Here is a 14,858-nt window from a genome sequence, read left to right as displayed (position 1 = left end):
CAAGATTTTTTTTTTAATATAAATCTGACTTCTTCATGAACAACAACCACAAAACCCAAAAATCCAAGCCCCATTCTCTACTTGGTCTCTGACAAACTAAGATCTAAAGAAGTATCATATTTTACTCAATACGATAAAGCAGGTTACTAATAGAACCATAAAGAAAAGCTCAGGTTCTCACTCCCACATATCATTTTTAACAATTCAGGACCTTGCTCTTTCCACGTGGTCAAGAAGCAAGGTTCATCATTGGTATTCGACAGGAGGGCTAGACTGTCTTTTCATTTTCATTAATGTATAATCCTTATGACTACAATAGATGGCCTAGAAGTGAAGAGAGAGACAAATTCCAGGAAAAGCTGTTAACATCACCTCATAAGAAAGAAGCTACTGGAGGAGAGAATATTACTTCAAATCCTATGTTGAATAAACTAGCATGTTTTAGAAAGCAGAGATGTGGGAGAAATACCCGATATCCCAGTCAAATTTACACAGATAAAGAAACAGATACTCTTGCACTGGTGCAACTAGACAGTAACAATAGCGAACAGTATTTACAAGAAAATACTTTTAGGGTGACGAAGAGGTTGTTTCTATGCGGGACATTATTACTTCTATTTTTAAAGTGAGGAAACTGAGGAGGGCTGGGGAAATGGGTTAGGCGGAATGGTCAGTATGAAAGGAAGGAGAGGAGCCTGACTTCTCCTGTTGAGGTCTTTTCAGGAAACCTCGTGTCTTCTCCAGAGCACACCCAGACACAACACAGAAGACAGATCCGTGGACGGACTTACTCTGGACCTGCCATCAGCACGTACATTTCGCTGGGCTGCCAGTCACTGAATTTCTCCTGGATTCTAGTTGGGGAGACCGCACAGCAGGCTTCAGCGTCACAAGTAGGAGACACCATGGCCATTACACCATTCAGGCAACATTTTCACTAAGTTTTCCAATGATCTCCCAACCTTTATAGGGAAAACTCAGCTTTTTTGTCCAGTTTCCCTAAAAGACAGTCTCTGCTCTCTGTTAATGCTGGCTGGAGCTAAACATCAAGTGCAACCATGATCCCCTTCAATAGTTAATCCTCCAACATGTAATTAGGCATTCACATGACAATCAAAACCATGACTATATTTCATGTTTGCCTTCCCTTTCAAGCCCTCTACTAGAGGGGCACTTACTCTGTCAAATCTGCTATAGTAATCAAAACATTGAAATTACTTCTTTCCACACTAAATATACTGGAACTGGTTGTTTGATTAAATGTAGAGCAGAGAGTGCAATTTGCTAAATTACAAGTATTCTGAACATGTAAATATAGTTTAATTACTGCAATTAAAGAAGATTACTGGAGATTGGCAGATGGGAATGTAATGCTGTTTTAATTAGAGTTTTTAATGCACTGTAACATAAGCATAATATTAACCCTTTATCCTAGAAGAGGTAGCTGGTCTTTGAAAAAATTAGTATTTAAAAAATGGATGAGAGCTAGTGTTTCATAACATGGCCCAGACAGAGTCACACTTCCCTGGGAGCCCACTGGAGAGGAGAACCGTAGCTTCTAAGAACAGTAAACTGAGGCAGAGAGCAGTGACAGACAACACATCTACTGGAGTCCCAACTGCGGACGTACATGCAAGGATGCATGAACGCCTGTGTGGGCACACAGAAAAAAATACATGCCACGTGGACTGCTTTTCCTAAGAGAAGACACTGCTGCGATGTCAAAGACTAAGGGACATCCGTGCCATGAAAGGGTTCATGGAGCCCATGTTTCGAAAATATGAAAGAGAAAGTATTTCCAAAATGCATTTATTTTTAAAAATGCATTTATTCATCTTTGAGAAAACTAGAGCAGAGATGCAGCTGACACTCCCACAGAGGGAGGCCAACCGCTTATTATTCTTCTCATTCACCTTTCAGAACGGTAAACGCTAGGTAAAGTAATATTCCAGAATGTAAGAAGCAATCTTTGTCATCTTGAAAGCTATCACTTGCAACATTTTATCCATTTAAGTCAATAGCCTATTAGAAATTCTAATTGAAAGTTCAATAGTCAGCTTGGAGCCTTACAATAGAGGTTGCCTTTTGGAAAGCCATTTAAAGTCTTAATCTCTTTATCATTTGGTATTTTGAAGCCTAACTTTGTTCTTGTTAGGCAGATCAATGGCATTAATTTACAAAATGGGGGAAAATGTCACCCTTCATCCTTTAAGTCTCAGCTCACTGAAGAGCAGCATAAGCGAATCTGATCACTGCTTTCCCATATTAGCAGCAAACGGTGCCATGGGAGGCTTGACCTACAAATTTTAATTACTGCATGAAAAATTCAGTTCCTGGAGATGAAGAGACTTGAGCAAAAGCAGGAGCCCACCTTGTGCATGTCTGCTGAGTTTTAAGTCTTCAGGGACTGGATTTCTGAACCAGTAGCCAACACCACAGTCAATGCATGGAGTTTACTCCATCCAAGAACAAGCCCCAAACTTCAAAACAAAACAAGACTGAGACAGAAGACGCCGAGCCAGAGAGGTAAGCCTCTAATGGAAAAGTTGTGTTGCAGAATATGTTTCTATTTTACTAAGCATATAGCGTTTTGATGTTCACACATACAACTATCCATGGAAAGAAGTTATCACGAAGCTAATTTAATTAAGAGCTACAGCCTCCAAGGCAAATATCCCTGTAAAAACCAGGGAGGCCGTCTTGGTGCTCTCCCTCTGCTAAAGGCATTCTTACTCAAATGGGCTCTCGGTGGCAGACAGAATTTCCCCCAAAACAAAAGAAATAAATTCTGAACGTGAAGACATAACGGCTAATTGGTGGTGGCATGAAAATCAATAAAAATAAGCCGTCTAAAAGGTGAAGCTGAAAGCAGTGAGCAGTAAGCAAGCGTACTTCCGCTGCAGTAGGCAGAATCAAGAGGCAAGGCTGTCAGCTTTTGTCTTCTAGAAGCTAAGGGCCTAATAATCACCTTCCTTGTAGGAAAAGCTAATCATGGAAAACATGTGTTTATCAACATGAATGTGACGCTATCACTGAACACACACACCTGTGCTTTAAAAAAGGACGGGAAGATGGGGTTCCTGTTGTGGCTCGGCAGAAACGAATCCCACTAGTATCCATGAGGATGTGGGTTCCATCCCTGGCCTCGCTCAGTGGGTCAGTGATCTGGCACTGCCTTGAGCTGCGGTGTAGGTCGCAGATGCAGCTCAGATCCCATGTTGCTGTGGCTGTGGTGTAGGCTGCCGGCTACAGCTCTGATTCGACCCCTAGCCTGGGAACTTCCATATGCCCCAGGTGCCGCCCTAAAAAGACCAAAAAGGGAAAAAAAAAAAAGGGGACAGGAAGGTGACAGAGAAAAGCTAAGAGTGGTCACCTTGTGGGAATGAAGCATGTTTGACAGGTTTGGGGTGGGTCAGTGGGTTTAGCTTTCTGGTTTGGATACTGTTTTATATTGTTCAATTTTTTAAATAACGAGTATGGATTTCTTCAAGGTTAGCAAGCCAATTTTTTTATTAAAAAGAAAAAATAAAATCTATATTAGATACTCCAGCATAAAAGCCTGTGAATCTTTGAAGAAAGATTTCTCCTTGTAATGTGAAACAGCAAGACTTGCTTCTAAAATTTAAGCTTTTTAGTTCTAGGCTTTCTCAACAATTAGACTCACTTATTTACTTCAGATGCCTGCTGCAATTAAAGAATTGTGTTAACTGTCAAGTCTTAGTTAATCACTTTACATATCCATACTCCATTTAACTGAGAAGCATCCTTGCATAGCTGCATACAGGGCCAGCACTGTGACACGCACAGTTGGCTTCTTCATTAATACAGCCTGAGGACGGTGCTAAGGAAATTATGGCCTTGCAACAATGGATGTATGTGTGCATTTTCCATGCAGCCACCCCTGCTGTTGGCTAAAACTTAGACGTCAAGTAGTTTTCTGATGGCTGAGTCACAGTCATCTTTCCATTTCTGATCTCTGCGGATCTCCACATCCTTCTTATCCAAGAGAGGCCTCATTGTCACCTCCTGACACCAACAGCTGGAACCCTCTGATGAAGTGTCCTAATGAACAAGCCATTAACATTTGTCCCAGGTGCTCCTGGGCTCTTCCGCCCCTGCACTTGGGTTAACAGTATGTTGGAAGGTTTCTAGAGAGGACAGAGGCACGTGGTTAGAGAGCTAAATAGTCATATCTCTGATATGTGCTGGTCATTGACAGAGACGGGCTGGTCCTTAGGTCTGGGCCCACTCCTTGGAGGGAGAAGAAGCCCATGACATGGTTGCCTGTTGGCGAAGAGAGTGACTAACGAAACGAGATTGGAAGGAGGGGAATGGGGCTGGCCTGAGAACAGGCAGGAGAGGGTGTGCAGCAAGGCAACGCTTGAGCAACTTAATGAGCCTGGCTTCCAGCAAAGCCAGGACCCATCCTCTGTTGAGATTTCAGGAAAAGGCCTGGAGGCACGCGCACAACAAAAATTAATGCCATGAAGATGGAAAGGAACACATGTTCAGTATAAGAAAGCCTGAGATGCAAAAGCTCAGCTTCCCTAAAGTGTGGCATTTTCAAAGCCCACACATCATAACAACTCCGAATTCTGAGACGCCTAAACAGGAAGCCCCCGAGGTTCCATCTGTCTCCCTACTAGAAGGACAGCTGAGGAACCATGCTGTTGTCTGGAAGAGGGCTGGCAGAAATCTCGGGAACCTTGGCCCAGGATTGAGGAATGTGCAGTTCATTCTTCCCTCCAGTCTAATTTACAGCCCTGACAAAAGCTGTTGGCTTGTTACCAGGTCCGTCTCTGTACATAAGGTTGAAATGAACCACCAAAAAGGGTTGGCTCACTTCTTAACTTTGTTTTTATCCTAAATTTTAAAAACCACAGAATTCATCACATGGTATTGAAGAAATCCAGTATTTCCTTTGTTCATAAAATGTACACAACACTTCACTACCAAAATTAAGAAGGAAGGATTGTGGGAGTTTCCTGGTGGCCTAGCAGTTAAAAGACTCAGCATTGTCACTGCTGGGGCCCAGGTTCAATGCGTGGCCCAGGAACTCCCACATGCCACAGGTGTGCCCCGCCCCCCCCAAAAAAAAGAAAGAAAAAAGAAAGAGAAAGAAGAAGGAAGGATTGTTAGACAAATGAAAAAGTCAACAGAAAAGCAGAAGTAGAGACACAAAAGTAGAGAACAATGAGCTATCATAAATTCCTAGTTTGACCGAATTGAGAGACCCTAAAAAGCTCTACTAGCTCAAGGCATCCTGGCACTCAAGGTCCTTCCCAATGTTCTCAAAATATGCCCTTTCTGGGCTTGTTAGCTAACCCTCTGCTCTGCTATATTCTCTTCCAATGACTTCAGATTGTGCAGTAATCCTCACAGATACCAGCTGCATTACTAACACTGTACTTGAGCCACTTACTTCTCCAGACTCCACACTTCTCTGCCTCTCTATCAATCCACTCCTCCTCTTTCTGTAAAATTCTACCTGCCACATGAGCATCTCAAATGGTGTAGGAAAAGCATTTGACAAAATCCAACATCCTCTCATGATAAAAACATTCAGAAAACGGAATAGAAGGGAAGTTCCTTCACATGATAAGAGCACTTATCTAACGCCCGCAGATAACATCATACTCAGGGACGAAATACTGAAATTTCTCCCCTCTAAGACCATGAATAAAACAAAAATGCCTACATTCACCGCTGTTATTGAACCCTGTTCTGGAAGTTCTAACCTGAGCAATTAGGCAAGAGAAATAAATACAACTGCATATCTATAGACAGATGAAAGGAGTTCACATATAGAAAATCCCAAAGCTAATAAAATGAATTCGGCCAAGTTGCAAGGCATGAGACCAAAGGCATAAAAATTAGCTGTGTTTCTATACACCAACAATGTACCATCCAAAAAGGAAATTAAGAAAATTATTCATTTACAATTAGCATCCAAAATTATAAAATTCCTACAAAATAATTTACCCAAAGAGGTACAGGACTTATATACTAAAAACTACACAATTGACGACCTAAATAAATGGAAAGACATACCACTTTATGGATTGGAAGGTTTAATATGGTTAAAATGTCAGTACTACTCAAAGGGACCTACAGATTCAATGCAATTCCTATCAAAATTCCAATGGACTTTGGCAGAAATGGAAAAGCCAATCATCAAATCTGTATAGAATTGTAAGGAGTTCTAAAAAGCCAAAACAACCTTGAAAAAAAAGGATAAGGTTAGCAGGACAAACATGTCTTGATTTCAAAAATTACTATAAAATGACAGCAATCAAAACAGTGTGGTACTGGCACAAGGACAGCAGTACAGACCAACGGAATAGGACTGAGAATCCAGAAACAAACATCTATGACCATCTGATTTAGACAAAGATGCCCAGATTATTCTATGGGGAAGAATGATCCCTTCAACAAATAGTGTGGGGACAAATGCACGGCCACATGGAAAAAAATAAAGTTGGATCCCAACCTCACACCACATACAAAATTACCACAAAATGGATCAACAGCCTAAACATATGAGCTAAAACCATAAAACTCTTAGGAGAAAACATAGAGATAAATCCTCATGTCCCTGGATTTGGCAGTAAATTCCTAGATATATAAAAAATTAGCAATAAAGAACAGATAAACTGGATTTCATCAAAATTTTAAACTGTGCAACAAAGAGCATTAGCAAGAAAGTGAAAATTTCTATAAAATGAGAAAAATTGCCAAATCGTATATCTGATAAGATTCTAGTATCAAGACTATATAAAGAATTCTTAAAATTCAACAACAAAAGGACAGGCAATCCAATTCAAGCATGGACAAAGGACTTGAACAGACATTTCTTCAACGAAGATATGTAGACACATGAAAGCACACAAAAAGATCCTTAATATCATTAACCAAAACAAAATGCGAATGAAAAACCACAATGAGGTTCCATACTGATTTTGTGATTCTTCAAAAAATTAAACACAGACTACCATATGACCCTGCAATTCCACTCCTAGGTATATAACCAAAAGAACTGAAAATAGATACTCAAATAAGTGCACGTACACACATTTTCATAGCACAATATTAAAAACAGCCAAAAGGTAGAAACGGCCCAAACATCCATCAACAGATGCACATATTCTGGTATATACACATACTGGAATATTATTTAGACAAAGAAAGGAAGTACTGATACATAACAGAATATGCATGAACCTCCAAAATATTGTAAAAAAAAAAAAAAGCCAGACAAAGGAGTCACAAATTGTATGATTCCATTTATATGAAATCTCCAAAACAGATAAACTTTTAGAGACAGAACCAGATCAGAGGCTGCAAGAGCTGGAGAGTGAGAGGAATCAGTGTAGACTGTTCAGCAGATATGGGGTTTTACTTTGGAGTGATGAGAACAGGGTAGAGTAGTAGTTGTACACCACTGTGTATGTACTACGTGCCACTAAATTATTCGTTTTAAATTGTTAATTTTGTTATGTGAACTTCACCTCAATAAATTATCTTTTTGAAAAAAGAAAACAATTTCTCTCTCATTTTCTGAAATCTCACATCACAAATTAGTGGTTTAAACTCATTCATCACCGCTGAATGAGTTTAATTTTATTTATACTTTATTTGCTCTCTTACACAGAAACCCCTTAAAGGCAGGGTCTGCAACTTTCACCCCTTTCTGTAATCCCCTGGGCATCTACCGCACGGGCTTATATACCCAACAGATACACAAAAAATGTTGTTCAAGTAATTCTGATATAAACTTGCACTGTGATTTTGAAAGCCAGCCTACCATATTTTAGTTTTCTTATCTAAAAGGCATCCAGGTCTTCCAAGTCTCTGGAGTAGAAAGCATTAATAAACCTATTTAAAAATCCAATATAGTAGGAGGTCCTGCTGTCTAACCTGTGAAATGAAAATCCTAAATGGAACTTCTCTCCAGCATCACGGTACTGAGACATAACGTGAAGCATCACTGAATTTAGAGGTTGGAAGAGGAGTCCACGGAGCTGACTGTGGGGATCAGGGAGCTCTTCCTGGTGTTGGGAAAAAAGGTCTAAAAGGAACTGCATATGCCTCCACCAAGGCTACAGAGGCGACTAAATACCAGTGTCTGCTTTAGGCTGAAAAGGTGTCACCACAGTCATCCCATGCTGATGGCTATGCAGAGGCGAGGAGGAATAAAATGAAAATTAAACGATAAGATTTTACATGACAAATGCAGGTCAGCTGATAAAATACTACACAACAGGGAGTCTAAGCACAGATGGGAACAGATGAGATTCTTACAAAAGATGGCTTAGACTAACAAGCACACCTTTACTGAATTTTGAAGGACACAGTAGGATGCCCAGAACATCCAAATTCTGAATTACATGAACAAGCTATGCATCTTCTTCAGAAAGAAAAATCTCAAATGAAAAATCACGGATTACAAAAAATTCTGAGAAAATGTCACAAGTTACCTTCCACTGTCCCCTCAAAGATACAGCCCGGCCCACCATGTTAGCAGGGCTATCCCCAAGGCAATTTTCTTTGGAAGAACAAATCTATATAATGCCATGTCTGAAGAATCTTCTCCATTTCCCCACCCACCATAACCAGCTCCCCAAGGCTCATGCAGAAGGTCAAGGAATAGAACAGCTCCTGAGGTTATTCTGCAAGGCCATGACCGTTAGACAAACCGAGCAAAGGAGTCCTTTAAGAAACTGGGAAGACACAGGACTGGAAATCACAAAGGGCTCCGTGTGGAAACCCACGCTTCTTTTACCTAAGAACTAAGTGTGCAGCCATGCATTTCATGCCTACTGCCCCCTGCGATTATGCTTTTATAGCTATTCCAAGCCCTCTGCTGAGGAGACTATCGGCCTCCACCAGCATGCTGAGGACACCGTGTCTCTTCATTGCTGCCACCCCAGCAAGCACACTCATGACTTTATGCCTCCAGCCCCTTCCCCCAGCTTGAGGGAAACGAACAGGGCATGGCCGACATGGCCCTGCTTGGCTGGTCTGAGTCAGAGGTACTTGGCGAGTCAGGTTTAGGAAAAGGTGGGAATTCTATTAAGCAGTGCTGTGAGAAAGACCCAGAGGAGTTTTCAAGGTGGGCTGTATGTGTATGCAAAGGAGGAATCCTCAGAGTAAGGAAACCCCAAAACCAAAGGGAGAGAGGGTTGATGGCCGAGAGAGCTGAGGACGAGTTGCAGAGCCACCCTGGTGCTCCGGGAGAACTGGAGAGGCCAATCAGGCCCTCAGGAGCCAGGCTGGAAGTGGGTAAAAAGCACAGACAGACAAGGCCCGGGGAGAGCAGAGCTGCAATCAGACTCCTCTGGGGATGGGTGGAGAGGCAATCACGACGCCTTGGGAGAACAGAGCAGTAGCCCCTGGGGAGCTGCCTAGAAAGGCCCCTTTCAGGGACAAAGGAGTTCATCTTTGGGGGCTGTGATTGCTTCTCCAAGCTCAGCCTGCTGGGCGGAACCAGAGGCTGGTCCCCACCCACAGGGCAAAAAGCAGAGAGAGTGGCTTGAGACTTGGCCACTATAAATGAATCAAAGGCAAAACATGTGTAAAATGAACAGTCAGGTTTCTGAGTCACCAGCAGAGAAGCTTTAGAGAGGAGGCCGGGGTGAAGGTCCACGCAGGCAGGAGGCTGGTGCTGATGCGCTCGGAGGGAGCTTCCCGCCTGGATGTGCGCCTGCAGCAGCTGGACCAGCTTGCCACCTTCGCCCACGTCCCCCCTCAGGTGAAAATGACGGTTCTCTGAACCGGTCTGCAGGGCCTGCGCCAGGTCAAACGGCACCTTCCTGCAGAGCAGGGACTGACGTCCAGGACTCTGCTTGCTAAGTCTCATTTTCCGAATCGAACTGCAACGGGGGACGGTGACAAAGTTAAACACTGCCTGAACATTCAACTACCCTGAAATATTTCCTTCTACTTGCTGAATATCCTCTCCCTGAGAAGATTTGATGTTGCTTTACTTTCTGTCTTATGAATTAGGAAACGAGGAGATATAATGAAGCCCAAATCTAAGACCCATGGGGCAGGAGTGAAGACACATGGGCATCATATACTCTCTTAAGAATTCCTGTGGGGAAATAACAATTAAAAATAGATAAATAAATAAATAAATTAAAAAAAAAAGAATTCTGTGGTTGAGGATAGTGGGTTTCAAGCTTCATACCTTTTTTTTTTTTTGGCTGCACCCGGCATACAAAAATTCCCAGTCCAGGGACTGAACCCCATACCGTAGCAGTAACCAGACCCACAGCAGTGACGATACCGAGTTGTTAACCTACGGAACCACCAGGGACGCCAAACTTTGTACTTTTTGACATGAGAAAAATATCTAAATAAATTCTTGTATGAGACCTTAATGTATACAATAGACAGAAAGGAAGCTGTTTTGGGGTGACTAGCAGTGAAGGCAGGGAACAGGTTCATACTCCACCCTTCCCTCCATCTGCTCCCCTCTCCCCAGCAGCCCCTTAGCACCGGAACAGAAACAAAATCAGTGAAGAGAGAAGAGACACTGGGGAGCCCACCCTAAGATCTCTGGAGCTATGTGGGTCTCCTCTTCGGGCCTCAGTTTCTTCAAGGGTAAAATGAGAGGCTGACTTTGCGTGGATTTTAAGGTCCTTTTGATTTTCAAATTCTCACCTTGTCCACAGGCGAGGAGAGGAGAGACGGACTGCAGATTTTTACCCACACGATAGGAAGATGCCTAAGTGAAGCCACGCATCTTTTAAGTTTCTCCACACGGCCAGGGGCCGTTTTCCACCTTCTCAGTAAAAACATCTCACTTCCTATCATCTCTAGAGATAATCAGCATCTCCAGGGAGCCTGCTGAAAAGTTCCAACGCCACAGTATGACTTTTTTCTTTCTTTTACTGAACCTGTACATTTCTTTTCTTTTTCTTTTCTTTTTTTTTTTTGGTCCTTTTAGGGCCGCACTCAAAGTACATGGAGGTTCCCAGGCTAGGGTTGAACTGGAGTTACAGCTGCTGGCCTGTGGCACAGTCACAACCACGTCAGATCGAGCCGTGTCTGTAACCCACACCACAGCTCACGGCAACGCTGGATCCTTAACCCACTGAGCGAGGTCAGGGATCCAACCTGCTGGGATGTTAGTCAGATTCGTTTCTGCTGAGCCTCGATGGGAACTCCTAAACCTGTACATTTTGTGGTTACATAAGCAGATCAGGAAGGCCTGGAAGAGCCTACAGTTAATTTTTTTTTTTTTCAGTACATGCAAAAATATTTTTAGTGACAGATTCATCAGATGCTTGTTCTGATACATGAATTGTATTGATTGAAAACAGTCATAAAAACCAACACCCTCATCTGCCCAGAGTCAACACCCATGTTTCTGCTACACTTGGTTCCACTCAGAGGCCAACATGTTTCACAATGTACCGCCTACTTGTCATGATGTTCACGTCTGCTTTCATCATCACTTTCAGAAGGGTCGTAACTAAGAAAGCCAAGCCTCTCCCCTTGGTCACTGGCCAAATCTAGGTATCAACAGCCACTTCTCTTCTGCCCAGAGTGGGAGGGGAGGCCTGCCTTTATTCCTGCCCCCAGGCTATACTCCGTCACCCGTGCAGCGCGTCTGCCCTGGAGCACGATTCCTCCCTTCTGTTCTGAGCTAGACGTGGTGGCAGAGAAATAGACCCGGTGTTGATTTTACTGAATCACCTATATTTAATTGGGAAAATGGGTCATTGTAACTCTGTCAACAGGACATGTTCAATTACATCGTGGAACCATTTTTCTTCAGACGGCATTACCATCTGGTCAGAGCAGTTAAATCAGCGCAGCTATGTGATATTATAGCTAATGAAATTAAATGTGGCACAAATATATACACGGCACCGGGAATTCACATCTATCTCTTTAAAAGGATTTTCCTGGTTGAAAAATAAGATAGGTGGGTTGCAAGATCCAGATCGTGGCGTGGCTGGCTGGCTGGCTGTACTGCTTTCAAACAACGAAGTGATTCATCATTTCACATCTAAAGAAAACTGTGTTGCTGGAACCCCGAGCAGCCCCTTTTTAACCTGCCTGCATGTCCCCGGCCCTTCGGCACCCATGTTCCCCTCTATGAGGCCTGCTTCCTCAGTCTGCCCTGGGAGACTCCAGATTTATCTTTATCCTCATCTCCAACCACTTGAAACCCCCAGTTCTACTTCATGGTGTGAGGAGGCTTAAATGAGACCACAAAGTGAGGACCCTGGCACAGAACAGACTCCCAGGGAATATTATCTCTTTCCAATGTCTGTTTCCTTTCCACTGGCTCTGCCTGTCTCGGTCTCCAAGGTGGACTGTGGACCGGCCTTCCCGCAGACCTGAATCTTCCGCAAACCTGGTTTCTGAGCCAGTGCTAACTGGAGAACACCACTATCTCAGCGTCACCCTCATATGTGCACAGATGACATCTGCTGTTTTTTTCACCTCACCCTTCCAATTTTTTTGGTAAAACAGTACTCCACGTCTCCTTTGGGAAATATCCCTGTTTGCATTTTCAATGTCTGTGGCATGAACTCCAACTCCAGTTCCAGAATGGGCTCTAACTGGTGTAAGCTAGGAAGGGGAGAGGCTGATGTTGCTGGGAGGTTCCCGTTTGAGCCAGACTTTGGAATCACATCAAAGGAAGGCAGGACATGTTCAGTCCTTGGACCAAAAGGATGAAGAAAATTAGGATCATGTCTTATCTTTTGAGCTCTGGACAAAAGTGGACCAAGGATTCAGCATTACCTGGCCTTGTGCCATCTTCCATGATGCTGACTGCTAGCAGGATACTCCTAGTACCCACGTCTGCCTGAGCCTGTCCTCTGAGCACAGTGCCTCAGACTCCCTGCATGCATGAGTCAGGCTGACGTCCACAGCCTCTGTCTTGTTTGGGGGACAGGACTGCATGGACTCAACTGATTACCACCCACCCTTGCCTAAGAACTTGTATCTACAGGGAAGCCAATGGCACTGGGATACAACCTGGGCCATTGCAGAGGCACGGGTTGTATCACAACCTAGAGCCCATTGCAGAGGTGTCTGCAAATTTCAAGTTTGGCACTTTAGAAATAATAATGGTGTAGTATTATTTTATACTCAGCAGGAGGAAGGGACTGTCCGAAGCAATATATATGTATATCCCTACTGATCCTATAAAGTAGATTCTATTATACCCTTTTCAGAGATGAAGAGGAAACAGAGGCACGGAGAGGGTGAGTAACTTAGACAATGTCTTCCGACAAATAAGCAGCAGTGGTGGGATTCACACCCAGCCAGCTGGACCATGGAACTATGCCCTTGAACACCTAGGTCAGACCGCCTCTCTCAATAAAATCACCCTATTTCTTTGGTTTGGCCAAAGAAATGTGTGACACTCTTTCACTGGCTTGCGTCTCACTTTTTATTCTATTTTATTTTATTTTTATTTATTTATTTATTTATTTTTTTTTTTTGTCTTTTTGCCATTTCTTGGGGAGCGTCCAAGGCATATGGAGGTTCCCAGTCTAGGAGTCGAATCAGAGCTGTAGCCACCGGCCTACGCCAGAGCCACAGCAATGAGGGATCCAAGCCGCGTCTGCAATCTACACCACAGTTTATGGCAACACTGGATCCTTAACCCACTGAGCAAACCCAGGGATCAAACCCGCAACCTCATGGTTTTAGTCAGATTCGTTAACCACTGAGCCATGACGGAAACTCCCAATCTCACTTATTTTAAATAGATACTCCCCAGTAGAGAAAGTCCCAAGATTCAAACAACAAGCCATCTAACTTCTGGAAGGCATTTGATTAGGATCGCCAAAGCCGTCTTCCAGTGACCTCCTCTGCCAGGGTATAAGGCTAACTTTTAAGTGGCTGCCTTATCTTGGCTCCACATGAAGAAAGCTGAGTGGGGAGCATCCAGGAGCTACAGGATGCAGAGGATCAAACTCCACAGCTTTGCAGAGATGTTACACCACGTCATGAAGGCCCTTCTGCACTTTAAAAATCAGCCTTGTTCTTCCACCTCACATACTCAACCGAAAAATATCAGGATTGGCCAATTCAAATTACACTCCCTTCAGTTCATTTTATCAAGATTTGGTTAGTCTCACCTACATGAATACACTATAAAACACATAAAAATTATCCTTACAAAGAATTTGTTCCCCTTAAAAAACGTCCCCTGGAGTTCCCACTGTGGTACAGTGGGTTAAGAGTCTGACTGCAGCGTCTAGGGTCACTGCGGAGGTGTAGGTTTGATCCCCACCCAGGCACAGTGGGTTAAAGGATCCAGAGTTGCCACAGTTGTGGCTCGAATTCAATCCCTGGCCAGGAAACTTCCATATGCTGTGGGTGCAGCCATTAAAAAAAAAAAAAAAAAAAAAAAAAAAAGGAGGCCCCAATTCAGGCAGAGTTTATACAAGTGAAAGTCATAATGTTAAAACAAGACAATTAACTCAATTTCTAAGTAACTCTTGATTTTACTACAGTTATTGAATGTCCCTTCAAATTTGGGGGTTAAAATGATAAATAAAAAAGTCATTTTTTTTCCTAACTGGATTGACCAGATAAGTTTCCCAGGGTTCATGGAAATTTTCATCTTTATAGTGTCTGAAACAAATGACTTCATTACGGAGATGCTTCATAAACTATAGGGCAGTATTCTTGGGGCGCAAACACATCATAATAAATTCTCTTGAGTGTAATTGCTTTTTGTGACGTGGTTGTACATTTACCCAATATGTTTCAAGAAACCAGCGTTTCCCTGTATTTGTGTCCCAACTGCGTGGATATTTATTTGTCCACATTCATTTTTTTTCTGCCCAATACATTTTTCAAACATAGAATTGCCTAATTTT

General features: G+C 42.9%; 2 protein-coding genes across 2 annotated transcripts in view; both read right to left on the bottom strand.

Moving 5' to 3' along the window:
- The window catches only part of AUTS2 (AUTS2, activator of transcription and developmental regulator), a 1,228,927-nt gene that overhangs the window by 431,703 nt on the left and 782,366 nt on the right, over nt 1-14,858 (bottom strand).
- On the bottom strand, nt 3,220-14,305 carry LOC110260079. Its single transcript, XM_021087984.1, has one exon. It carries the CDS (start codon nt 9,857-9,859, stop codon nt 8,948-8,950), a length of 912 nt encoding a protein of 303 aa, XP_020943643.1. The 5' UTR covers nt 9,860-14,305; the 3' UTR covers nt 3,220-8,947.

The sequence above is a fragment of the Sus scrofa genome, chromosome 3, assembly GCF_000003025.6.
Source record: "Sus scrofa isolate TJ Tabasco breed Duroc chromosome 3, Sscrofa11.1, whole genome shotgun sequence".
NCBI classification, from domain to species: domain Eukaryota; kingdom Metazoa; phylum Chordata; class Mammalia; order Artiodactyla; family Suidae; genus Sus; species Sus scrofa.
The sequence above is the reverse complement of the archived record's forward strand: the minus strand, read 5'-3'. Positions and strand labels throughout refer to the sequence as shown.

Excerpts from the sequence above, each read along its gene's own strand:
- LOC110260079 (XM_021087984.1), bottom strand. The coding sequence starts at position 9,859 with ATGAGACTTAGCAAGCAGAGTCCTGGACGTCAGTCCCTGCTCTGCAGG.